Source organism: Lontra canadensis, unplaced genomic scaffold (genome assembly GCF_010015895.1).
Source record: "Lontra canadensis isolate GAN:19392208 unplaced genomic scaffold, GSC_riverotter_1.0 scaffold73, whole genome shotgun sequence".
Lineage (NCBI taxonomy): Eukaryota > Metazoa > Chordata > Mammalia > Carnivora > Mustelidae > Lontra > Lontra canadensis.
In genome coordinates, this window is record NW_022631067.1 from 10,061,744 (window position 1) to 10,087,174 (window position 25,431).

General features: G+C 40.0%; 1 protein-coding gene across 4 annotated transcripts in view; it reads left to right on the plus strand.

Annotated features, from left to right (window-relative positions):
• The window catches only part of NALCN (sodium leak channel, non-selective), a 303,765-nt gene that overhangs the window by 184,504 nt on the left and 93,830 nt on the right, over positions 1 to 25,431 (plus strand). For all 4 annotated transcript variants that reach the window (XM_032881092.1, XM_032881089.1, XM_032881090.1 and 1 more), the window contains one exon: positions 9,976 to 10,050. In XM_032881092.1, coding sequence (XP_032736983.1) covers positions 9,976 to 10,050 — 75 coding nt within the window. The remainder of the gene's footprint in view (positions 1 to 9,975; positions 10,051 to 25,431) is intronic.

Here is a 25,431-nt window from a genome sequence, read left to right on the forward strand (position 1 = left end):
TCTTCATGAATTTACTGGCCATCTTCGTGATTCTCACAATTGTACTGTATGCTTTACCTGTTTTCCTAAAGTTAGTTTGTCCTTTTAAAATGCATTCCTTGGAGGGGCACCTGGGTGGTTCAGTGGGTTAAGCCTTCCGCTTAGGTCCTGATCTCCGGCTCTCTGCACAGCAGGGAGCCTGCTTCCCCCTCTCTCTCTGCCTGCCTCTCTGCCTACTTGTGATCTCTCCCTCTCTCTGTCAAATAAATAAATAAAATCTTTTAAATAAATAAATAAATAAATAGAATGTGTTCCTTGGAGTGGTGCATAGCCTCTGGACAGTAATCCCATAGTGCTGGCAATCCCATAGGTGTTTCAAATCTCCTCTCTGAGGCAGCCTTTTATTTCAAAGTGTCTGTGAGGGCTTTTGGCATTACATTTTGATGTGTTCAAGATGATCATTTTTTCACTTATGGTCAATATTTGTTCTGGATTCATGCTTAAGAAACTCTTTCACACCCTGAGGCAGTAAAAATACTCTCCTCTGTCTTCTAATCATTTTAAACCTCTGCCTTCCACTGTTAGGTCTTTAAGTAATCCTAACATACTGTTTGTATGTATTGTGAGCCAGATAAAATACACTGTTGCAATAAAGCTCAAATTGGTTTTTCTCAGCCAGATTTATGTGAAGTTTTTATGTTGTGAGAAAATTTAGTCAGGTTCCCTGATTGTGACATCTCACGCCGAAAGTTTAACTACTCAGATTGTTATATTTATGAGTGATTTTTTTTAATGAGAACTAATTAATTCGGTGAAAGAAAATACCTCATACAACTAAATTAAATCTGATAGTTCCGCTTCCAGACTATGCTGCCCAAAAAGACTTGTCATTTCTCCAGTTCACTGGAGATTTTGCCTGGAGCGTGACCAGCAGTTGCTCAGCTTTTCCTGATATCCTCCCACCCACAGGCACAGTGAGGGTGTCCATGAAGTTAGCTCCTTCTGATTCAACCCGGTTTTCCTGAATCTTAGCTCCTGGTCTAAGTACCAACCTACTTCCTGGCCAGATTGGACAAGAGCTTAATCCCTGCCTTTCTGAGCCTGTAACTGGTACAGAAGTAGGACCAAAAAACACAAAGAAACCAACCAACCAACCAACCAACCAACAAATAAAACCTGTCATTCAAGACCTTATGACGCAAGGGATAGAAGGCTGTGGTTTGCTGTGGGCTCTGTGTCACATAAATGAATTTCTGATTTTCAGTCATCCAGCCCTGCCTGATCTGAAACAGTTAAAATATTGACAGTAAAAACAGTTGGAGACTGTTTGTGGGTTGACAGATCAGTATGTGGAGGGAGGCCCCAGGCCCCTGAAACATACACACCACATTCCCTTAAAAAACTGAACACCTAGAAGTTAAAATCTCCATTCCATAAGCCTGTCTTTAAGCTTGAACTTCATTAAAATGAGCATTTTTCTTAAATTGTATGCTTCCTTTTGCAAAGTACTACAAAGTATTTTAAGCCAATCGCGGGGTGGGGGTGGGGAGATGTCCACATAAATACACAAGCTCTGCTTTGTTTTTTATCCACGCTGGCCCAGTGGTGCCGCACAACCCAGGGAGTTCCTGATTGAGTCTTTTCAAGGACAGGCATATGCCAAGCAGCAAAACAAGGGAAAAAAAAAAAAAAAAACGTTTGGCTGCAGTTTGGTTCTGAAATAAAAAACAGCAGGCTCTTCCATCGCCCCCTGGGGACACCAATTTGTCAGCCCACAATGAAAATCAAGCTTAAGTGTATAGCAAATGCATATTCATAACCATTATCTATTGTCTCTTTAAAATGACTCTCCCATCGCCAGGTATGTATTGTGTATTCTGTCCTGACTGATTGCAGTTTGCTGAGTGCTTGTGAAATTGTCTTTTCCCCCACTTTTTGCCAATGATTAGAGGATAAGGGCTGTGGAAGACTTACTTATCCAGTTGAAAGACTCTATTTTTTTTCCCCTCAGTGTTTTTCCATTTATTATTGTTTCAAAGGAAAGCCCTGTGATGTGAATACTGAAAGAGAGAAAATGTAATTAAGCGTTCATTGTGGATAGTCTTTTTGTTACCTTTGAAGTGCTTAAATTAACACAGCAATCTCTTGATTTTGCTTCTGTGGCGACAGCTTTCTGCGAATAGTCATATTTTGCTGACAAAAATGGGCTTCCAAAGTGTAAATTAAATAACTTGATTTTCTAGAATTCATTTAAAAGTGCATCTGTGTTGAACACATCCCATTTTACATTGCTCTGATTACATTTGACTTTTTGTTGACCTGTGTAAAAAACGAGATTGTTTCCAGCCACAGCTCGCAAGACAACTTAGAATAGTGTGATTCTAAGTGGTAAGAAGGAAAAAGAGAAACTCAGGATTACAGGGTGTTGCCCAGAGGCCTGCTGTGCTTCTACAGTATGCTTGAAAATAATTTTTAAAAAAGAATTATTAATGAAGTTCACTGTAGAGAGGGAAATAAGATTAAAGGTGACATTTCAACTAATGGGCTGTCGTTAAGCTGTATCGTGAGGGAAAGAAAGTAAAAGTAAACTTTAAAGAAAAAGTGGGAAGGGGAGGTATATGCAAAACAAGGACATGACTGTACGCAGAGTTCAAAAGAATGAAAAAATAAAGGTAGAGATTCTCAGTCAAGAAAACCCCTTCTCGAATGGTAAAACCACCATATTCCCCAATAAACTGTGACTTTCAACAGTGTTAGGTAGAGAGGACGGACGGTCACATCCCAACAAAACTGGAGGGAATAATGAGATGGGGAACGCACCTGCTTCTGCATTCTGTAGTCTACTGAACCGTGCTGAGATGTGCTCTGGGTAAAAGGAAGGAAGACAGATAATTGCCTGTGGTTGAATGAATAAAACTTAAAACATACCAAATATCTCGCAAACTCTTAGCTCAGGAGAATCTGACTTTTTCAGTAGAGTGTGTGGAGTGAGACGAGTAGTCAGAGAAGAAAAGAGGGTTTTTAAGATTTTGTGGCAGCTGAACACCTATTAAGACAGTGGGCCAGGAACCATAGCGAACCTGGAGACAGATCCCCCGAAATCCTCAAAGCTGGAAGGTCCGAATCCCACCGATATATTGGAATGTCATTCCTAAACGTTCTAGGAACGAGATATGCCAGATTTCCAGAGACTTGACATGTGGCATTTTCCCCACTAAGTGCATTATCAAGGCTAAAAATATCTTGAGAATGGACGTTATAATCTGAGCAAACTAGAAGAATTAGGTACCTCTGATATTTTAATAGTTATTCCACACTTTTTCACTGAAATTGGTGATTCAGAATGTATCAATATTGGTCATAATATAAGGAAGTGGATAGAGTACATCAGTTGTCTATGACGTAGTAGAATACTTGGGCTGCATATTAATACAAGGGAATGTTATAGACCTGTTAAAAGTAGATACTAGCCAAAGTATAAATATATATATGACATATATATATATATATATATGAATTTTTTTTAAGCATTGCACAAATTAAACACCACTGTGTTGCAAGTGTAAGTGTGTCTTAACAAACTCAAGAGGAAATGAAGGGCTGGACCATTAGTCTCTTTCTTCCCTGAAAGTGCATCATTGTGATGTAGTATTCTGTGTCACATTATAAATTCACATATTATGTAAATCTAAATATTAAAAAAAATAAAGCAGAGCATAATTTAGAATTGGCCAAGTGTTAGGGTAAAAGCGTTCCATGGAAATGATGAAGCTCTTATGATGCTATGTGGTGGGTTCCTGTAAAAAATATTTATTATGGGGCACCTGGGCGGCTCAGTGGGTTAAAGCCTCTGCCTTTGGCTCAGGTCATGATCCCAGGGTCCTGGGTTCGAGCCCCGCATCGGGCTCTCTGCTCAGCAGGGAGCTTGCTTCCTTCTCTCTCTCTGCCTGCCTCTCTGCCTACTTGTGATCTCTGTCTGTCAAGTAAATAAATAAAATATTTTTAAAAATTATAAAAAATATTTATTATATCAATAACGTCTTAATATAAACCCGTGAACCACACGTAATGACGATAGAAAACCTTTAGGCACAGCAGCTATGACACCTGTAGGTAAACCCTGAAGGTGAGGCTCAGACGTCAGTGTCTGGGTTAAGAATCTTCGTTCACGACCATTACCTCGGCTTTCTATAAAAACAGAACAGATAAATGGCGAAAACAAAATGAAACAAAACATTGAGAGAATCCGGGAATGGTCCTTGCTTCCAGAATGAGGACTTGTCCCCCACTCCTGTGACTTCTGGGGGGGAAGAGTGGCCAACACCCAGACCGGCTGGCATCCTCCGCCCAGCGGTGCACAGCCCCTGTCTGTAGGCGAACAATGTCTCTTTGGCAACAGGTACATTAAATCTGATGGCGGCGGAGCTGTCAACGTCCCTTCACTTCTGTTCCTTTATCGCAGCGGTTATGTCCGCCCTATCAGAGTGTGAGACAGAACTACAAAGTAATTCTCACCTCCTTGCAACCGCAGCAGCGAATCCTGCCTCTCCCGCGCCTTCTATTTCCATTCCGAACAGGCCATCAAAGCCAGACTTCCGTCGCCCCCGTATGCCAATGCTCGGCGACAGGGACCCAGCTCAGGGTCCACGTCCAACTGGAGCTCCGGGAGGAAGCCCAGGCTGCCCGCAGATTTTTAAAGACGGTTTCTGTGGGTGCCATCGCACCGTCAGGTTCATGAAGCCGTGCTGCTGAAACATGCACGGATATTTGCTGAATGAACTCAAGTTTAATGATTTTTGAAAGCAGACTTGAAATTCTCTCCTATTATTCGTGAATGTGTTGCCCAGACCCCTTCCCAACTGCTTCATTCTGTAGACATGGGGCTTTCAAACCACGCAGCGCCTTCATCATTTCTCCTAGCAAAGCCAAAGCTTCTCCTTTTTGAGTCTCACCTTCTCTCTACCCTGAAAACTCAGCTCCTGTCTGTACAAGAAGGAGAAACCATGGCCATCTCTCTGTCCTGCTCTGAGGGGAGCTTTTCTCTCTCCTCCAGGAAGAATGTATAAAATGACAGGTTTTTTTTTCAAGTAACAAAACCTTATGTATTTAATAGCCGTTTGTCAAACTGTACTTTATACTGTCTAGTCACCGTGCCAATGAGCCAATTTAAAATATCTACATTATGCAAAAAAAAAATTACATTTGAAAGGAAAAAAGGTAACAGAGGGGAAGCTAATGTCATCACTTAGTGATCATTACAATCTCCCTCTCACACCTCCCAGCCTCCATTGGTGGCATCTGGGCAAAGTGCCACCCCCTGTCCTCCCTCTGTGGCCTCTGGCAGCCGTGCTCTGTGGTACTTAACCACTCACCAGGCCCCTAATAAGCCACATGCTCCCAAGACCTTGTCTTCACACATGCCACCTGGAAATCCTTCCTCATAATTCTCTTCCTGCCAAAATCATCTTTCTCCTTGGTGTCTTGATATCTGGGTGGCACAAGGTTGGATTCATCAGTGCCTTGCGATCTTCAGTAAGTAGCGTTCAGAAGACACACTCTGGTCTGTTGGCCCCATTCAGTTCTCAGAAGTCTAAATGCTCAGATGGGACAGAGCTGACCCTGTGATACTCTGGTTGGGTTTAGTGTTCAGTTGTCAGTCTACATACATCTGAGAGCCTCCTTCTCAAACCCCTGCTCCAATTTCCTTTCACGTTCCTCATCTAAGAGGAAACAACGTTCTCCAGGACGGAGCCTGAGGGAGGCAGGTTGGGGGGGTGGGGGTTGCTGTCTCCATGGTCGGGCGGAAGCCACCCTCGGGGCCAGCAGCAGTGTTGGTGCCAACCGGGCTGTGTTCCACACCCACGACGTGGCCTCACTTCTCATCAGAACTTGAGGGGAGGTTGCCTCGATGGAGGCCCCGCGTGGATGAGGGGCGGCCTGCACAGAGTTGGAGGACTGGGAAGTTCTGAGATGAGAAAGAGGCGTGAGAGAACCCCAAGAACAAGTTTCTCTCGGTTCCCACCTGGAACGGTGGAACTTCCCGACTTCCTGAGAGTTGAAAGCCAGTGTGTAGGAAAAACACTAGTGCGAGAACAATGGCCCAGGCTAGAGACCAGATGGAGAAGAGAGGGACTTGAATGGGAACCCCCAAAAGAGGTGTCCACGTCTTAACTCCCACACCTAGGAATGTGACCTTCCTTGGAATAAGAGTCTTTGCAGATGTCATTAAACTAAGGTTCTTGAAATGAGACACCCTGGATTATCCAGGGGAGCCCTACATCCAATGACAAGTGTCCTTGTAAGAAATGGATGAGGACAAGACAGAGGAAGAAAGAGAAGACCACGTGAACACAGAGGCAGAGGCTGGAGTGATGCCACCCCGTGCTAACGACCACCTGGGGCCCTTGGAAGCAGGAAGGGGCAATGTTCATCCTCTCCTGGAGCCTTTTGAAGGAGCGTGGTCCAGCTGACAGTGTGATTTGGGACAACTGGCCCCCAGAACTATCAAGGAGTACATTTCTGTTGTTTCCAGCCACCACTCTCATGCCATATGTCACAGCAGCCCTAGGAAACTAACACAGAGGGTGTCACTGAGAATCAGACCTTATCAGGAGCTACAGAAGCTGAGATAGTGATCAACTCATCGGAGGCCCCCAAACAAGCACCCATCGCTGCCCCGATGGAGGAACAGAGGACAGGCCCCATGGCCACAGGGGACCAGACGCTGATGAGAAGCATGCCCTTGACCTTAAGCCAGCAAAAGGAGCATTTATTCAAATGTAACTGAGTTTGAAAGCAAGATTCAGTTTTCAGCTAGCAAACAAATTCAGAGTTTATGGACTAAATTAAATTCATTTGTAGAAATATCAAGAAAATTATTTTAGTTTCTCCTATCTAAATTTATGTCTGTATATTTTCATGCAGGCTGTGCCACACACCACAGGGTTGTTGGGAAAAGATTAAATGGAAAAAAAGGGTAGTTGCAATTCCTTGAGCTATTGTTATTATCCGTGATAGGTCACAGGCAAGGGCCCCAAACTCAGGTCTCCCACCACGGTGCTCCTTCTGCCAGGCCACCAACCGACGACGGCTCAATTTGACTGTGAACTCATAGCGGTGGGCCCAATATCGTGTCCGTGCTCCTGACCAGGCAGTGTCTGACACATGGATGAGACCCAGTCAACTGCCTGCTGAATTTAATTGAAGAACATAACCTCACTGTCCTTAAGGAGCCTGCCATCTGTCTGGTGTTGGGAAAATAATTAAAAATAAAATATCCTGCCAACCCAGAAAACCTCTCCACCAAGGTAGATGAGAAAGAAAACAGTTTCATTCTTGACAGCCCCAGTCCAGACTGTGGTGGGCATCCCAGGCAACCTGCAGAAGAGACCACACAGACAAAGCCATCTCACCTTGTGCAGGTATCCCCACGTTACGTCTGTGTCCACAGGATGAAAATAACCAGGCCTCACCTAGGACTTGACAGCAACATTTGTTAGCGTCCCCCCCCCCAAATTCACCTGGTGATTGGGGTGGCCATCTGTGGTAGCTAATTATCTTCATCCCGAAGAAAAAGAAAACAGATATCTTCCAGACAAGTAGGTGGTTTTGTGACATGGTGCCGGGTTGCTAAATGACACTCCCACCTCTCCTCTCTCCCCCCCACCCCCACATGAAAAGGGAAAAGGGGAGACAGATAGGGTGCTGTCTGCCTGATGTTTACGTGTCAGAGAGATTGCCCCCCCACCCAAGAAAACTGTTCCTGGGCTGTAAAATAAGTGAGACTTATTTTGCTTTGAAAAAGGTATATCTACAGGCGCCTGGGTGGCTCAGTGGGTTAAAGCCTCTGCCTTCAGCTCAGGTCATGATCCCAGGGTCCTGGGATCGAGCCCCACATCAGGCTCTCTGCTCAGCAGGGAGCCTGCTTCCTCCTCTATCTCTGCCTGCTTCTCTGCCTACTTGTGATCTTTGTCCGTCAAATAAATAAATAAAATATTAAAAAAAATTAAAAAAAAGAAAAAGAAAAAGGTATATCTACATCTCAAAGGGACAGAGGAAGACTTTCCAGAAGATGACAAGTTTTCTAAAGGAAATGATTTAAGAAAAGGGACTTTCCCTCTTATCATAAGGGAAATTTTTTTTCTTTTTAGATTTGGGTCTACCCTTTACTGGGCAAATAGGAAAACTGGTTAAATTAGGACAGAACAGGGCCTGGACAAGTACCCGATGAGTGATGGAAATGGCGTCCTCCTCCATTGACACTGCTGTTGATGAGAATATCAAGGCCATGCAAGGGGACTAAACTTAAAGGGGACTTTGAATGGTCCCACTGAGAATAATGTCTGGTCAGAGGAAGGCTGAATATATCAGTGCCTAGATGTCCGTGGTGTGGCAGGCATGGTGACATCAGTAAGTTTCTCATCTAGACCATTCCGTATCTTCTTTAAGTTCTGGTAGGATCCCAAACGACAAGGCTTTTAAACAGAAGGGTGTTGGCACTTGTCCCAAGGCAAGCATATATTGTCAAAATTTAATAATATGTGGAGGCTCTTTTCCCCCTTTTTATATACTCATTGAACTTGGAAAAGAGCTAGCCATTATTTTTTGCATAATAAATCTCTCTGGTACTCAAAGGTTATGACTAAATTGTCTTAACTTTCATACCTTCATGCTTAACCATCTAATATTAACAAATGGGAGTAATTTCTTAAGAGGGAAATTGAAAGGAAGAACATAAATTAGGAATGAAAAAGATTTACCAAACAAATACGGAACTTTAGAGAATTCAAACTTGAGAAGGACTACAAATTAAATATATTTTTTTTAATTTTACTTTTTTGTTGCTTTCTTTTTTTTACCTGATTTACCCATTCCAAGAAAAAAGAAAAGTGATGACTTTTTTACTTAATTTGTGAAACGTGGTGAAATACAAATAAAAGGGGGAAGTCTGTTTTTCATAGAGACAGGCACCATTAACATTTTACAGTACCTCCTTCTAACATTCACTCTATTGTTCTTTTTTGTACCTCCATGCACTTCTACCCTGTACACTCTTATTTAATATTGTAATGTGAGGATTTTTTTAATGTTATTAAATTCATGAGTGCATTCGTTATCTTGCTATATAACAAATTATGGACAATAAGAGCTTACAAGGATAAACATTTATTTCTCACATATTTTCTACAGGTCAGGAATCTGGGACAGGATGAGCTGGATGTTTCTAGCTCAGAATGTCTCATCAGTTTGCAGTCAAGATGTTGGTGGGACTGCAGTCAAATGGAGGCTTGACAAGGGCAGGAGGGTCCATTTCCAAGATGGATCACTCACAGGGCAGGAGGCCTTGTCTCATCACCACATGGACCTCACCATAGGGCCGTTTGAGTGTCCTCATGACATGGCACCAGGCTTCCACCAGAGTGGGTGATCCAAGAGAGAGCAAGCTGAAAAGCACAGTGCTTTATCACCTAGCCTCATAACACCAGGGGGCCCTCTTGGAGACTAGCTACCACAATGGGGATTTTTAATGGCTGTGTGAATTTTATAATAGAGATCTGCATAACTGCATTACCTACTTATGTAAGGTTAGATACTGTTTCTAGTATTTCATTATTACAAATAACTACCAAGCACCTTTGTATATAAAGCTTTTTAATACTCCGAATTATGTTCTTTAGATATAGTCTCAGAAGTGGGACTGTGGAGTTATAAAAACTTTTTTCTTAATTTCCATTTTAAGTCAGTTTCATAAAGCAAATTAATTTTTATATAGTTTATTTCAGTTAACATATGCATTTCCTTTAACAAATTTGTGATAAATACCTTAAAATCCCTATGCAATGCTTCAGAACTGCATGTTCATTTTTCATTTAATGCATTCTATGTAGTATATATTTTAGGTAGACAGTCTATATCATATATATATATGTATATATATAAAATATTTTGATACTTACAGCATGTGGGTTTTTTCATTGTTATTTAACCATTTTATAGATCCTCCTGAGTTTGTTTGTTGCTGTTATTTTGGACAACTTAGAACTTGATGAAGATCTAAAGAAGCTTAAACAAGTAAGTAATGTGTGGGGAATTCTTCAAATCTGCATTTAAGAATATACGGGTGAAATGTGCTTACAGATACTGTTAAAGGAATTAGAGCTTCAAAGTAAAAAAAAAAAAAAAAGATTTTAATAAGTTAAGGCAGTCTAAGTTGGCAAAATTTTCTTTTGTTTAATATTTATCCATTATCAACAGAGAAAGTTTTTTATTGCTCTATAATTATTCTAGGAATATTTTCATATTACTATTTTGAGTAAAAGTAAGATGGACATACTACAGGAAATTGGATTGGCCATACTCTTCTCCTTCTGCCATTACATGAAGGTTGTTTGAAAACGAAATGCCTCAAGGCCAGATTGCCATTTTGCATAATTATGTGTAATACTCTTGATCATCATCATAAAAATATTAAGCATCAACTTGCCTGACCTCTAGACACTAAAAGAGAATTTAGTCTTGGTGCCCATAGTCATTATAAGAAATGGAATAGAATAAATGATTAGCTCTGTGCCCAGTTATGTGTGAAAACAGATTGGATATTATAACATTGATAATCATACTCCCAAAAAATGGAAATGAAAATGTGTGAAGGTTATATGACTGATGGCAGAAAGATGACAGGCGTGATGGACCATTCTCACAGTTTCTGTTGCATGGAAGAACTTTGGCTTAAATATTTGGCTGTGTCAAAGAGTAGAGACCCTTTGAGAAGTAGAGTTGGTGTGAGAAGAGGACGCTGGATAAGGTATTCTTTTTTTATTAAAATATAGTTGACAGTCAATGTTACATTGGTTTCAGGTGTTCAACGTAGTGGCTCAGTAATTCTATATATTATGCAAAGCTCAACATAATGTAGCTACCATCTGTCACTATACAAAGTAATTACAATATTATTGACTGTATTCCCTATGCTCTACTCTTCATCCTCATGGCTTATTTATTTTATAACTGGAAGTTTGCACCTCTTAATCTCCTTCACTTATTTTGCTCTCCCCCACCTCTTCCCTGGCAACAACCAGTTGGTTCTCTGTACTTATTAGTCTGTTTCTGTTTTTTTGTTTGTTTGTTTTTGGTTTTTGGTTTTATCTGTTTATCTGTTCATTTGTTTTGTTTTTTAGCTTCCACATACAAGTGAAATTATACGGTGTTTGTCATTCCCCGTCTGACTTATTTCACTTATCATGATACCCTCTAACTCCATCCCTATTGTCACAAATGGAAAGATCTCATCCTTTTTCTGCCTGAGTAATATCCCATTATACATATATATATAAAATTGTATACATATTTATATATAAATTATATATTTATATATAAAATATTAAATTAAATTAATTATATTAATATTTTATATTAATGTAAAATATTAAATTAAATTATATATAATATATTTTATATATTTATACTTATATATAAATATATATTTATATATATAAACATACATACACATACACATATGTATATATATTTGTATACATATACCACTTCTTCTTTATCCATTCATCTATCGATGGACACTTGGGTTGCTTCCATATTTTAACTACTGTAAGTGCTACAATAAACATAGGGTCACATATATCCTTTTGAAGTAGGGTTTTTGTTTTCTTTGGGTAGATACCCAGTAATGGAATTACTGGATCCTATGTTAATTCTATTTTTAAATTTTTGAGGAGCCTCCATATTGTTTTCCACAGTGCGTGAACTTGTTTGCATTCCCACCAACAGTGGACAAGGCTTCCTTTTTCTTCACATCCTCACCAACACTTGTTGTTTGTTGTGTTTTTTATTTCAGCCATTCTGACTGGTGTTCAGTGATGTCTCATTGTGGTTTTGATTTGCATGGTCTTGATGAGTGATGTTGAGCATCTTTTCATGTGTCTTTTGGCCATCTGGATGTCTTCTTTGGGAAAATGTCTATTCAGCTTCTCTGCCCATTTTTTAACCAGATTGTTTGGGTTTTGGGGGGTGTTGAGTTGTAGAAGTTCTGTATATATTTTGTATTTAACCCCTTATTCCATAGATCATTTGCAAATATCCTCTACCATTCAGTAAGTTGCCTTTTCATTTTGTTGATGATTTCCTTTGCCATGGAGAAGCTTTTTAGTTTGATGTAGTTCCAGTAGCTTATCTTTGCTTTTGTTTCCTTTGCCTGAGAAGGGGGTTAAAATATTCTTGAATCGCCCTCCCCAGCACTGCAGAAATAATAAATGGGAGGTTAACAAAGAATCAAGGCTACAAAACAAGTCTTACCTGGAATTCAAGGGAGGCCCTATCCATTCAGAACTTTCAAATTGCATCTGAGTTGTCTTTTTAATGAAGGCAAACACATAACGTATTTAAATGGTTTTACTGTCATTTGCATATCTTAAAGTCACTTTAGGCATTTTATCTTTGTATTTTTTATCTCCAAAGTCTGTGCTTTTAACCAAGGGCAGTCATAAAAGAAAAAATATATATTTGATAAAAAGGATGCCCACTGTGAGCATATCAAGGAAGGATTTAAGTGCTTTCCTGTCCTTTTAACTACACAAGCAAAATGGCCCTCTGGGCATAGTGGAAATTATTTCTTCCAGACCTTTTCAGTTTGCAGCAACAGTGACAGGTTATTCAAATGAGAGTTGGGAACTTCCTTTATGCCATAGATGCAAATGCTTTATGCAGCTTCTAGTTATGGAAATACATAATTAGTGAGTTCAGAATTGAAACTAACCTCATCAATCCACATAACTAATAAAAATCTGCTGTTGTATAACCACATTAGTCCTTGCTTTACAAATCTGGTATTTAGATGTGGGTTTTCCTGTGTGCCATGTTCACTCTGCATAGACTTTTAATGTCCTCTAGTAGAGGACATTAAAATATGTATTGTATGGATAAAATGAAAAATGGTCTGTTTTTTTTAAAACTGGTGATACAGCCAGGTTCAATATAGTCTTAAATAACCACTGGCCAACTAAAATTCCATATAATTCCAGCCCACATTTGTAGAATAGTTTTTCCACCAGAAAGAAGTAAAATAAATCCATATGGCAATTTCTTTTCAAGTTTATGAATTCAAATATACTAATATTTGATGTGTTGATATTATATATAATATATATAATGTATATATATACTTTTTATGGGACCCCCAAGATAAAAAACAACAATAATTAAAAATCAAGACTTTAATTGACATCCGACTTTCTTCTTGGACTCTCCAGTTTTAATAAACTGTATGGTGCTTTGTTTTGAGCATCTATCATTAGTTACAAAACGGCTTTTATTTAAACGCTTGTGGTATATTAGTGATGTTTTGTATTTCTGGAAATCCTGTACACCAGAGCTGATTATCCAATTATGCCAGCCTGCAATTTGAAATATCTTCTTTGAATATTTAGAGATCTTTGAACACTGAAAATCCCAACCATAAATAAAACAACAGACTCATTTTCATTAGTACTTTTCACATTATTCTTTGGCCATGATTGGACTAACACTACCTATCTATTAAATTCACCTACTGATTCATACTTGAAACTCATCAAATATTATCAGATTAAATTAAAATGTCCTATTTCATTTTCTTCCATTTTGTATAAGCATATTTCGTTTCATGAGTTTTTATGAATTGTATCATTTTTTTATATCTCCCCCCCCTTATTTCCAATGCTCTTGGCCTTTGAAGTGGGGCTTATCTACATAGTTACAAGAATATACCCCACCCCACCCCCACACACGCATGCACTTCAATACACACATGCATATAATCATGTGGATACCTGAAACGTTAGCCTGTCTCTCATAGCATCTTTCAGACCGCCAATAAAAATGTTACCTACATTATTCATTTATTTAGTTTTCTGTGTGCAGCTTCAGTCCTTATGGGTTTAAATGCAAACACTCTATTTTTATTTTTCTGAGATAGAGAACAGAATGAGAAAGATGTAAAAAGCATTTGATTTTCTTAACATTTTAAGTTCCAGACAACATTGCATACTTCACAGTCTGTCTTTGTTCAGTACAAACTTATTTTTCATCCTTTATCCTTTCACCAACTAATCTGTAGTTTCTTACAGCTCCAGTAATATTTGTCAGACTCATTCAAGTGCCAGGTGCTATATATTTTCACTAATCTGAATTTCACAGCAGCCGTATAATGTAGGCATTCTTAATATATCCATCGTACAGATGGAGAAACTAAGGCACAGAGAAGTTAAGTAACTTACTTAAGGCTACACAGCTAATACATGGCTGAGTTAGGATTTGCATCCAGGCAATTAGGGCCTAAAGCCCAGGCTCTATTACTGAGTCACAGAAAAGCTATATAAATACCAAACATGAGTCATACCTTTTGTGGAGGCTCACTCATTGGACTGTTAATTACTCATATATAAGTGATATAATATGATTATATTTTAGATGACAGAAACATTATGATATTCATGAAATAACCATTGCTGTGAGAGGCAGTTTTCTGAGGAATGGAGGTGAATTAAGCAAACCAATCATTAGAAGTATCCAAAATAGTTCTCGTTTTCCCTGGAAAAGCAGATGATCTAATCAGAGCCACTGGAGTTAGGACTTTTGCAGCAGGTAAGAGCTCAAATGCTTACCATTCACTCCAAATATGGCAGATGCTGCCCAAGAACCCTCTTCTCCAAGTGACCTTCTGGAACAATGAGCCTCTTCAGACAATGACACAAGATGCTTGCAATATATCACATTTCAGTGAGGCCTCTAGAGACTTTTAACATATTTTACTATGGTTGTGGTAAAAAAAAAAAAATTGTGTTAACATGTAAATGTTGGTTCGTAGACATTTTTCAAGAGTAATAGTAACCAGTGCAAGTCACCTCTAAAATGAAGAGGTTAAGTATGAAACACTAAACAAAGCTGTTAGAAGGAGAAAGTCTGTTCTCATGCTCAGCAGAGGAGGAGATATGACCCTGAAGATGGATGGGATAGGAGGGAGCTAAAAGTTACGGGAAGACAATAGAACGGAAGAGAAGCAGGAGGACGTGAAGTAGGGAATTAGGAAAACATTCAAGATATGAAATTAATGGAAAGAGCACAGATTATGAGTCTAACCCTGTGACGAAGGGGGAGCAGTGGGACCAAATCTAGAGTCAGGAAAGTGATCCATTCAGGTTGCCAGATGGCAAAGGACACCAGAGCCCTTCAGGGAGAAGCTCCTTGAGGCCAGGCGCAGTCTGCATGACCCATTGTTGGTGGACTCCTGGAATCACATTCTTCTTAAGTACAAGCATGCTACATAGCTTTTTCCTGTTGCTTTCTGGTCACCTCCTTGGCCTTTGAGACAGCTGTTACCACCTGGGGACTGCCAACCTGCCGAACTTTTCAGGAGAAAGTGTGGAGCTGGCCGCCATTTTTTTTTTAACACTTCAGGAAGCCTAGAGGGACTCATTCATGCACTCAATGTAAGACCAGATGCGCTAACTCAAATGCCAACTACAATACTTTTTGCTGGAAATCTGCACATTCTAGGTGGCAGTGCAACTTCCCTTATGCCAAAGTTTTGTTGTTGTTGTTTTTTAATGGGATTCAGAGGGGCACACTAAAAAGGACTCCTTGCGGACACATTTTGAGAGTTTCTAAAGTACACGTTCCCACCAGGCTCACCTCCAGCCAGTATCACAAGGACTGTGCCTTGAAAGCCACTAAGGTAGTTTTCTTTTTGTCATTCTTCAAGAGAAATAATGTTCTAAGAAACTGTACTAATGCTGCTCCATATGAAATTCATCTTTTGTTTTCCCTGTGTGTTGCATATAAGACTCAACTGATTCCCGGCAGCAATAAAGCAGTAACGATCATTTCATGGCTCTCATACCTAATTAAATAAAGACCATGCTTCTCTTTTCACCATCCTGACTATAAGAAACTCTTACTGAACTGTAAGAAACTACAGATTAGTTGGTGAAAGGATAAAGGATGAAAAATAAGTTTGTACTGAACAAAGACAGACTATGAAGTATGCAGGCCATAGTACCCAACACAGGCCCTGGAGATGGAGATAGATAAAGATATAGGTTCAGATATAAATAAAGATACAGGCATATAATGGTTTTCTACACAAGATCAGAAAATTGACTAGAAATGAGATTGTGAATGGGTAATTTGGCTATTGAGAAGCCAAATCAGTTTGCATACAAGCTAAAAATTTCCTTGACCCAGTGCTGTCCTCCAAACAGTAGTAGGAAACAGTGCCCTTGGTCCTCAGTCATGTAGCAAAGACACTGGAGGATAAAAGTGGAGTTTTGAAAACTTCAAAAATGAAGAAAATCCTCACAGCTTTAATGATTTTTGCAAATTCAGTGCAAGACAGATATAAAGGGTTTTCTTTCAAGCAGTGTAAAATTCATTAAACTATGAGGAAAAAAACCCCACAGAGAAGCCTCAGGGAAAGAATCGTTGAAAAGGGAAGTATAGATAATCTATTTAGATTAAATTCAAAACTCTGAAATTAAAACTGTTTCCCCAGTGCTATATCAAGGTTCATTTGAATCCTGGTTCAAATTTGATAATGTTTGGTCTTTGGCAGTGTCCACTATTAGTGGGGATGGACATGTGAAGGAGCCTTTCTATCTTATGACTCTAAGTTTTTAAAAAATTATATTCCTTTAAAATATGAGGTCTAGGGGACTATTTCTCTTTAACCTTACCTGGGAGCCTTCATTTTCATCTCCACTTGGTGTCTCTATGAAGGTCTTTACAGAGGGAAGACAGTTGCACAAAGATAAGTGTTGGGCAGTATGCCACTCAGCTCAGCACTGGTTGCCGTCTCCTGATCTGGGTCAGGCCTTCAGTCTTCTCAGTATTTTACCCATGAGTGAATTCATTCAACCTAGTATAACATAAAGGAGTGACATAACTCTGTGATCCTAAATATCACCCATTGAAACAACCTCATGCAAGGTGCTCCATATTAAATTTTTGGATTTTATGCTGCATATTAAAGACGCAGAAACTAACGTTCAAAAGAGGACATTTCTCGCCCAAGTTCATACAATTTGTAGGTGCCTAAGTTGGAATAACATGGGCTCTCTGATTCTAATCCAGTGTCCTCACCAAAGGACATCATGATGCATCCTCAGAGAACCAGTTCCTTCATTCATTTTGAGATGCATATCTAGAAAATAGGTTGGACGATGTGCTTACATTTGTGGATTATCATCTTCTCTTCCTGTGGGAAGAGACTGAGGGTCAAATTATAATCAGGATATAGTGTAGGGAGCCAGGAATCAGTGTGGGGGATGGGTGAAGGAAGAAGGCTGCGTGATTCAAATACATAATGGCATAGGCTAAGGTCATATGAGGTATCCCTTTTATAGATGGGATGCTACTACTCAGAGATGAGATCTACCTGTTTCATAATCCTGGGGTCTGACTACTTTTCTTCTGTGGTTCAGATGTTTTGTTGGGGCAAGGGACATAATGATGACCAACGTATTATTCCTGCCTTAAGGTGCTTGTGAGGTGGTGGGAGAAAGTGACATGCAAACAGATGCTATGAGAGGCTTGGGGACACACAGGAGACACACACAACTTTAATGATGAAATCAGAGGTGTTTATTCACAAGGATGGTGTAGACTGAAATCTGAAGTAATGCCTGTCCAGGTGAAGGGGATTAGGAAAAAGTGGCATGAGGAAGCGCACTCAGGACCAAGTGAACAGCAAGTTTTTTCTTTGGCCAAGTGACAACAGTGGTTTTCTGGAGACCACTAGAAGTTTACTGTGGTTCAAGTGTTGAGCAAGGGAGAAATGGTGTGTTGGAAAAATGAGCAGGGAACTGCAGGTGAAAAGCTGTGAGTGGTGAATGAGCATTTAGGTATTGTCTGAAAGGCATTTAAGCCCAAGAGTGACATAACACCCCCTACATTCCAGCGTCAGCATGGGAAATGGACTGAAGAGGCCCTAGACTGATGATTAGGACCATTGGTCCTGAGCTGGGCGGTGATCGCTGCCTCAACGAAAAGCAATTGAGACAAGGGAACATATAGGGGTGGTGGAATACAGAGGTAAGATTTGGTGATTAGTTGGAAGTAAAAGAAGAGCAAAGGTAGGTGACCAGAGTGTCACCTGGTTTTCTAGATTACCAGAGGTATGCCAAGATGGAGAGAGCAAGAGAAGGAAGAAAGGGGCGGGGGGGGGGGGTTGGTTTGTTATATTTAGGGGGAGGGAGCTGGCCACATTTGCCATGAGATCCCTGAGAGATATTCATGGGACAATGTCTGTGGGTAGATAGAAGGTTTAAAGCTTAGGTAGAATCTTAGGGCTGAAAGACATTATTAGGGAGGAGCAAAAGTTAACATGCAGGTGGTAATTTAAGCCTTTAGAAGTCCTAAATTTACCATGGTTCTTGAGGAACAACACATGAATCGTATAAGCCATAAGGAGGAGCCTGAAATATGATTGAGAAGTCATAGCCCAAGAAGGAGGAGGAAAGTCCAGAATGTTTGTCATCAAATCCAAAGGTAAAAATATTCCAAGAAGGAGAATGTGGTCAACAATCTCAGATTTCAGAGAGCTGAAAAAATGCCACCATAGAAAACACTTCTATCTGTAATAACATCAGGAAGAATGAAATATTAAGGTGTAACCTTAACCAAAGACATAAAAGATTTCTTTTTTTTTTAAAGATTTTATTTATTTATTTGACAGACAGAGATCACAAGTAGGCAGAGAGGCAGGCAGAGAGAGAGAGGGGGGAAGCAGGCTCTCTGCTGAGCAGAGATCCTGATGCGGGGCTCGATCCCAGGACCCTGGGATCATGACCTGAGCCGAAGGCAGAGGCTTTAACCCACTGAGCCACCCAGGTGCCCCAACATAAAAGATTTCTACACTAAAAATGATAAAATATCATTGAAAGAAATTACAGAAGACACAAATAAATGAAAAGACATCTGTGTTCATGGACTGAAGAATTAATATTGTTAAAGTATCCATGCTACCCAATGTGATTCACAGATTCAAAGCAATCCCTATCAAAATCCTAATGTACTTTTTGGCAGAAATGGGAAAAAAAAATCCTAAAATTCATGTAGCCTCTCAAAGATCCCCAAACAGCCAAATAAACAAACAAACAAAGGCACAAAAAGGACAAACTGCGATGCTGACATTCAAAAGCTGAGACCTCATACTCCCTCATCCCAAAACATATCTCAAAGTTTTGATAATTAAACAACATGGTACTGACATAAAGACAGACTTATAGATCAGTAGAACAGAAGAAAGAGAGCCCAGAAATAAACCCTCATGTCTGTGGTCAAATGATTTTCAACAAGGGTGTCAAAACCAAACAATGAGAAAAAGAAAATCTCTTTAATTAGTGATGCTGGGAAAACCGGATGTCCACATGCAGATTGGACCCTTACCTTATATCATATACAAAAAGTAACTCAAAATGGATTAAAGAATTTAATGTAAGACCTACAACTAATACTCCTAGAAGAAAACATTACAAAAAAGCTTCATGACATTGAAATTGGGAAGTCATAATAAGTCATTACTTATTGGATATGACATCAAAAGTACCCATAACAAAAGAAGGAATAGACAAATGAGACTACATCAAACCTAAAAACATTTGTGCATAAAAAGAAAACAATCAACATGGTGAAAAGGCACTCTCTGGAATGGGAGAAAACATTTTCGAATCATATATCTGATAATATCCAAATGTATAAAGAATTCTACAATTCAACAACAACAAAACAGGTAGCAAAGGACTTTGCACATTTCTCCAAAGAAGATATAAGAATGGCCAAGAACTATATGAAAAGATGTGCAGCTTTGCTAGTCATCAGAACCACAATGAGATACAATCTTGCAGTCATTACAATTGCCACTATTAAAAAACTAGAAAATAAAAAGTATTGGCAAGGATATGGAGAAATTGGAACAGTTGTGCACTATTCCTGGGAATGTGCAGCCACCTTGGAAAACAGTATGAAGCTCTTCAAAAAAATTAAAAATAGTTATGATCCAGCAATAGAACTTCTGGGTATACATCGAAAAGAATTGAAATCTGGGTCTTGAAGAGATATTTGCAAACCCAAGTTTGTTGCAAAATTATTCACAATAGCCAAGAGGTGGAAGCAACTCAGAGGTCCATTAGCAGGTGAATGGGTGAAGAAAATGTGTTGTATACATACAATGGAATATTATTCAGCCTTAAAAAGGAAGGAAACTCTGACACATGCTACAGCATTGATAGACCTCGAGGACATTGTAGTCAGTGATGTAAGCCAGTGACAAACAAAGAAGAGCTATATGATTCCACTTCTCGGCATTCCTAGAGGAGTCTAGTTTACAGAAACAGGAGGTAGAATGGTGGCTGCAGGGAGCCAGGGGAGGGAGCCAGGGGAAGTTCAATGTCTACAGAGTTTTAGTTCTACAAGATTAAGAAGTCCTGGAGGGGGACACCTGGGTGGCTCAGTTGGTTGGAGGAATGCCTTCGGCTCAGGTCATGATCCCGGAGTCCCGGGATCGAGTCCCGCATCGGGCTCCCAGCTCCATGGGGGAGTCTGCTTCTCTCTCTGACCTTCTCCTCGCTCATGCTCTCTCTCACTGTCTCTCTCTCAAATAAATAAATAAAATCTTTAAAAAAAAAAAAAAAAAAAGAAGTCCTGGAGGTCTTTAGTACAACAAGGTGAATGTACTTAACACTACCGAACTGTAGTACTCTTAAAAATGAATGCGATGGTACATTTATGTCATGTGTTTTTGATCACAACTTTAAAAAAATTTTAATGAAAAAATGGCAACCATATTGGCAATAAGACAGTGGTAGGTGACGGTGATGACAGCAAGCTCAGGCATTTGGGTAGAAGTTAGGTTCTAGGAGATAAGTAGTGCGTGACAGCTAAGAAGTGAAAATGGATTACCAATCCTTTCTTCTCAGACTTGTCATCCTCAAAGCTTCCAGACAGACCACTCATTACTGGCTGATTCTTAATGTTTTCAGATACATCACCCCTCTTTACTTATAGGGCTATCAAACCCTTTCTTCCACTGTAGCATGCATAGAGAAGGATGTTTGCACAACACACAAGGTGAACAGCTGGGAATCCCAGGGAGTTGGAAGCATCAGACATCCAGGAATCCTGCTGCTCCAGGAAACACAGAGCTGCCCAGGGGCCAGAGGATCAATATCCTCAAGAAAATCAAATCATTAGCAGCTGGGGCTTAGGAAATGGTGTTTACTGGAATCCTTTGACGTTACTCGACTCCACTTGTAGCCACTCTCCACCTTCTGGTTAGAAATGACTCTTCAGTTGTCAATTTACATATTACTCCCCATAATTTTCCATAATTTAAATCTCAGGAGGTCACTTTATATAGTATTTGCTTGGCTATTTCTGAAATTGCTTCATTGTTAGGGCTTTGTTTAATCATAAATTCTTATGTCAATAAAGACATGAACAGCACTAAGATCAGTTCAAAGAGATGAAGCAACTAAGGCTGAATACCATTCGGATCAGGGTTCAAGCCAAGAGGCCACTAAAGAGGCTCAAAATTTGGGAATATCAATTATCAGCATTAGACATGGCCTAGAAATCCAGAAGTCAATGCAAAAAGGGGAGAGAGCCAACTGGAATTTTGGAGTTAAACTGACAATAGTCAGGGATCAGGGCATCAAACAGAGGAGGAACCTCTTAGAATTCATGTCCTCTGGGCATTCAGTTGTATCTCTCAACTCTCATTGAAGCCCTTATCCCTAGTACTTGTGAGGGTAATCTTATGTGGAAACAGAGTATTTGCATATGAAATCAAGTTAAGATGAGGTATTTAGGGTGAACATTAATCCACTCTGATTGGTGTCCTTATATGAAAAGGAGAAGAGAGAAAGACAAAAACAGGATGTGATGAAGAAGCAGACACTGTGAGGCATCTACAAGCTAGGAAGCATCAAGAATTGCCAGTTGTCCCTGGAAGCTAAGGGAGAGGTTTGGAACAGACTCTCCCTCAGAATCCTCACAGGGCACCAAGCCAACAGAACCTTGATTTTGGATTGCCAGGCTCCAGAAGAGTGAGACAATAAATTTCTGCTGTTCTAAGGCATCTAGTGTTGGTACTTTGTTACAACTTTGTTAACTCAGGAACTAATACAACCAGGAGAGTCTTGGTCTCTGGCCCCCAGAAGTAGTGCCCCTTTTTTGGTGCTGGGAAGTAAATAGCTGAGAGTATGGCATAATAGGAGGTAACAGGTTCATCTCAGGATATAGACCAGCTATCACCAACCAAGAGCAGCTTTCTCAGCAGCTGAAATCTTCACCTTCACCCTTCATCAAGTAAGTCCATAAAAAGTGAGTTTTATGAATTTGAGACTTTCTTGGAAGAAGAGTTTCTCTAAACCCTTCCAAATTGTCATTCCATGAATGATTGACTCAAACCAGATCACTCATAGACCTTGTTCTTTGCCTCATTCCACTGGCACTCGGGACGTTTTATAAATTACCTTAAGTCTCTCTTGCCTTTGAACAAACAAAATGATTTCCCTACATTGATGAGTTGTTGGTTGTACCATTCGACAGTGGTGCTAATTCAGTATTACTTTCATAACATTTTTTTCTCATAGCATTCTGCAAGACAATCTCTCAACTTTTTAAAAAATGGGGAAGTTTATTGGGGAAAACATGCCCAAATTAGGGGAGAATCTCCCCCTTCAGCTTTGCCTGAACTCAGCACATCCAGCCCTGTACCTACTGCTTAGCTGTGGGGACTCTATCCTGTTTGCTTTCTGTAACCAAGAGAACAAAATTTTTTTTTAATGAATGGCAATTTTTTTTCTTTAAATCCTTTCACAGTTTGAGAAACTGGATTGTTACGGTTCTAAGGAAAAAGTATGATAGTATGACAGACAATTGGTTTTCAGTTTTATGAATAGCAAAAAGAATTTTTCATAGCTGTGTCTTACTGTAAGGAGTGGAGTCTATAACTAGTGTTACCCTGTGTACCTAAACTCGAATGTGAATATACTGGAGGTGTTGTCATTGCCTTGACTGCTTTTGGACTTAAGTTTAACATGGTCCATCTGTTCTTTGTTCTGAGGCTCTGTCCATATACTTTGGACTTAAGGACATACGTGAGAGTGTCAAGGGTGATTCTTGGTTTCAGATTCATCTGATGGTAACATTCACTGAAGCAGGAAGCATTAGCACAGAACCCTATTCGAAGGAAAAATCAACAAGTCCATCTTGGGCATGTTGTAATGAGTTTGAAACTGAGTGGAGACACCTAACGGCTGCATGTGTACATCTAGAGTTCAGGAGTGAGGGCTGGCTGGTTAGAGATGCAAATATGGATGGTCAATGTAACCTTCACCTAGCCCCTGCTTACCATGTTTCAGGCACTGTTTTAGGCACGTGGGATAAGTCAGTGAAGAAGCCAGACAAAAATCCTCACCCTCTCTGATTCTTTGGTTGAAGTGATGTTCTCTGTGTGGGCATAACAGTGCAAGTTGTGAATCTGGGTGAGGTTGTATAGAGTTGGAAGAAAAGAGATTCTAGAACCTTGAAGAATAGTGTTTGATAACTGCAGGTGCCTTACTGTTAGTGCAACACAAATAATCTCTCTGATTTTCTCCATGTAAATTTTGACCTTCAGTTTTGTTACAAACCCTCTCTGTCTCAAGTTCAAACTCCCAACAAGAGAAGGTCTGATGGTCCAGCTAGTCAACCTTATTCCTTCTAAGCCAGAATTTTGTGTCTCTGGCTGCTTACAATGCTGGTCATCCCTACAGAAAGCCATCACCTTCTAAAAGGTCCAGATCCAGGCTGAACCACCAATAGTGCCACCCTTAAATGTGACAGGTTTCCTAAGACAATCCCTTCTCCCAACTCTCCACCGTGGCCTCTGCTGTGGAGAAACTAGACCCCGCAGAAGATGTGGGGCAGGCAAAGAAGAGACCATGTTCCCTCCCTGATTCCAGGTCAGGTGTCACACTTGTAGCTCTGTGGGGTAGGGGTGAAGGGAAGGTCTGAATCAGGTAGGAGACTGGATTGGACTGGATTGATTTTTAATAAAATGTGGCCAGAAATTTACGGAATTTGTGTAAGAAGAGCAACCAGTCTTCTTTTGATTTACTTATAATTCTACTTCCCTGTTTGAGGGTTAATGAGTTCATTCTTGGCCTTTTCTTATATTCTCCTCAGTGTGCTGGCTCAGTAGTGGGCACAGCGGGAGATGGGGTGCGTCTGGCATTCGCACACACAGCCATATGACAATTGCATATTTTTTACTCTGATATTAACAAAAGAATGACTTAGATTATTTCTAGGAAATGAGAAATGTACATGCATGCTATTTGGTTTGATGCCGTTCCTATTTCCATTTTGCTTTGCATAAAATATGTTGATTAATGTGAATTTTCATAGTGCCTCTAATAAGCCTTTTTATCAAAGTCTGCAAAATTGAACAACTCTACAATCTGCCATAAGCCTACTCAGGAATGGTACTTGGAAAATGCATGATTGTTGCCTGAAAAGGAATTACTTAAGGAGACAGAACACAGCTGAGGTTCAAGACCCAGTGTGGGGGCTACGAAATGTGTGTCTTCCATACCTCCAATTTAAAGTGTTGTATTTATTTTATGACCAACACCATTCCTGATACTAGTTATTTGTACACGAAGGTGGAACAAATAAGGAAATTTACTGTAGATAATGTCACACTGTCAGAGAAAGAAGTTACAAATAAGTGAAGGGGAGATGCCAAGATGAACCCTGTGCCTGGATGGGCCTTATGAACTCAGTTTATTTTAAGATAGAAGTTGGAGAGATACATATAGATACATAGGTACATAGATACATGGGCAGATACATATATATGATCTAAGGTTACGTAAGACACATCCATCCATACATAGGTGGTAACTTTAGATATATATGTATAACATGTATATACATCCATGCATTCCCTGGCTCTTTCCTCTGAGCGAACCTAGAAGCAGTGCTATACCAGTAACAACAAGCAAACCCATTGCCACGATTTTCATTTCTAAATACCGTTCTCCAGCAAAGCAAATCAAGACTCTTTGTGGAGAAATGACTGATTCTTGAGCTCAGTCAGAGAAAACACAGGATAAGACAAGTATTTTGTGGAGCCCAGAAAGTAAGGAAGAACTTAGAAAAGAAAGGAAAAGGAAAAGGAAAAGGGGGACAACTGGATGGCTCAGTCAGTTAAGCATCTGCCTTCGGCTCAGGTCATGATCCCAGGGTCCTGGGATCGAGTCCTACATTGGGCTCCCTGCTGAGTGTGGAGCCTGCCTCTCCCTCTGCCTGCTGCTCCCCCTGCTTGTGCTCTCTCTCTCCATCTCTGAGAAATAAACAAATACAATCTTAAAAAGAAAGAAAGAAAGAAAGAAAGAAAGAAAGAAAGAAAGAAAGAAA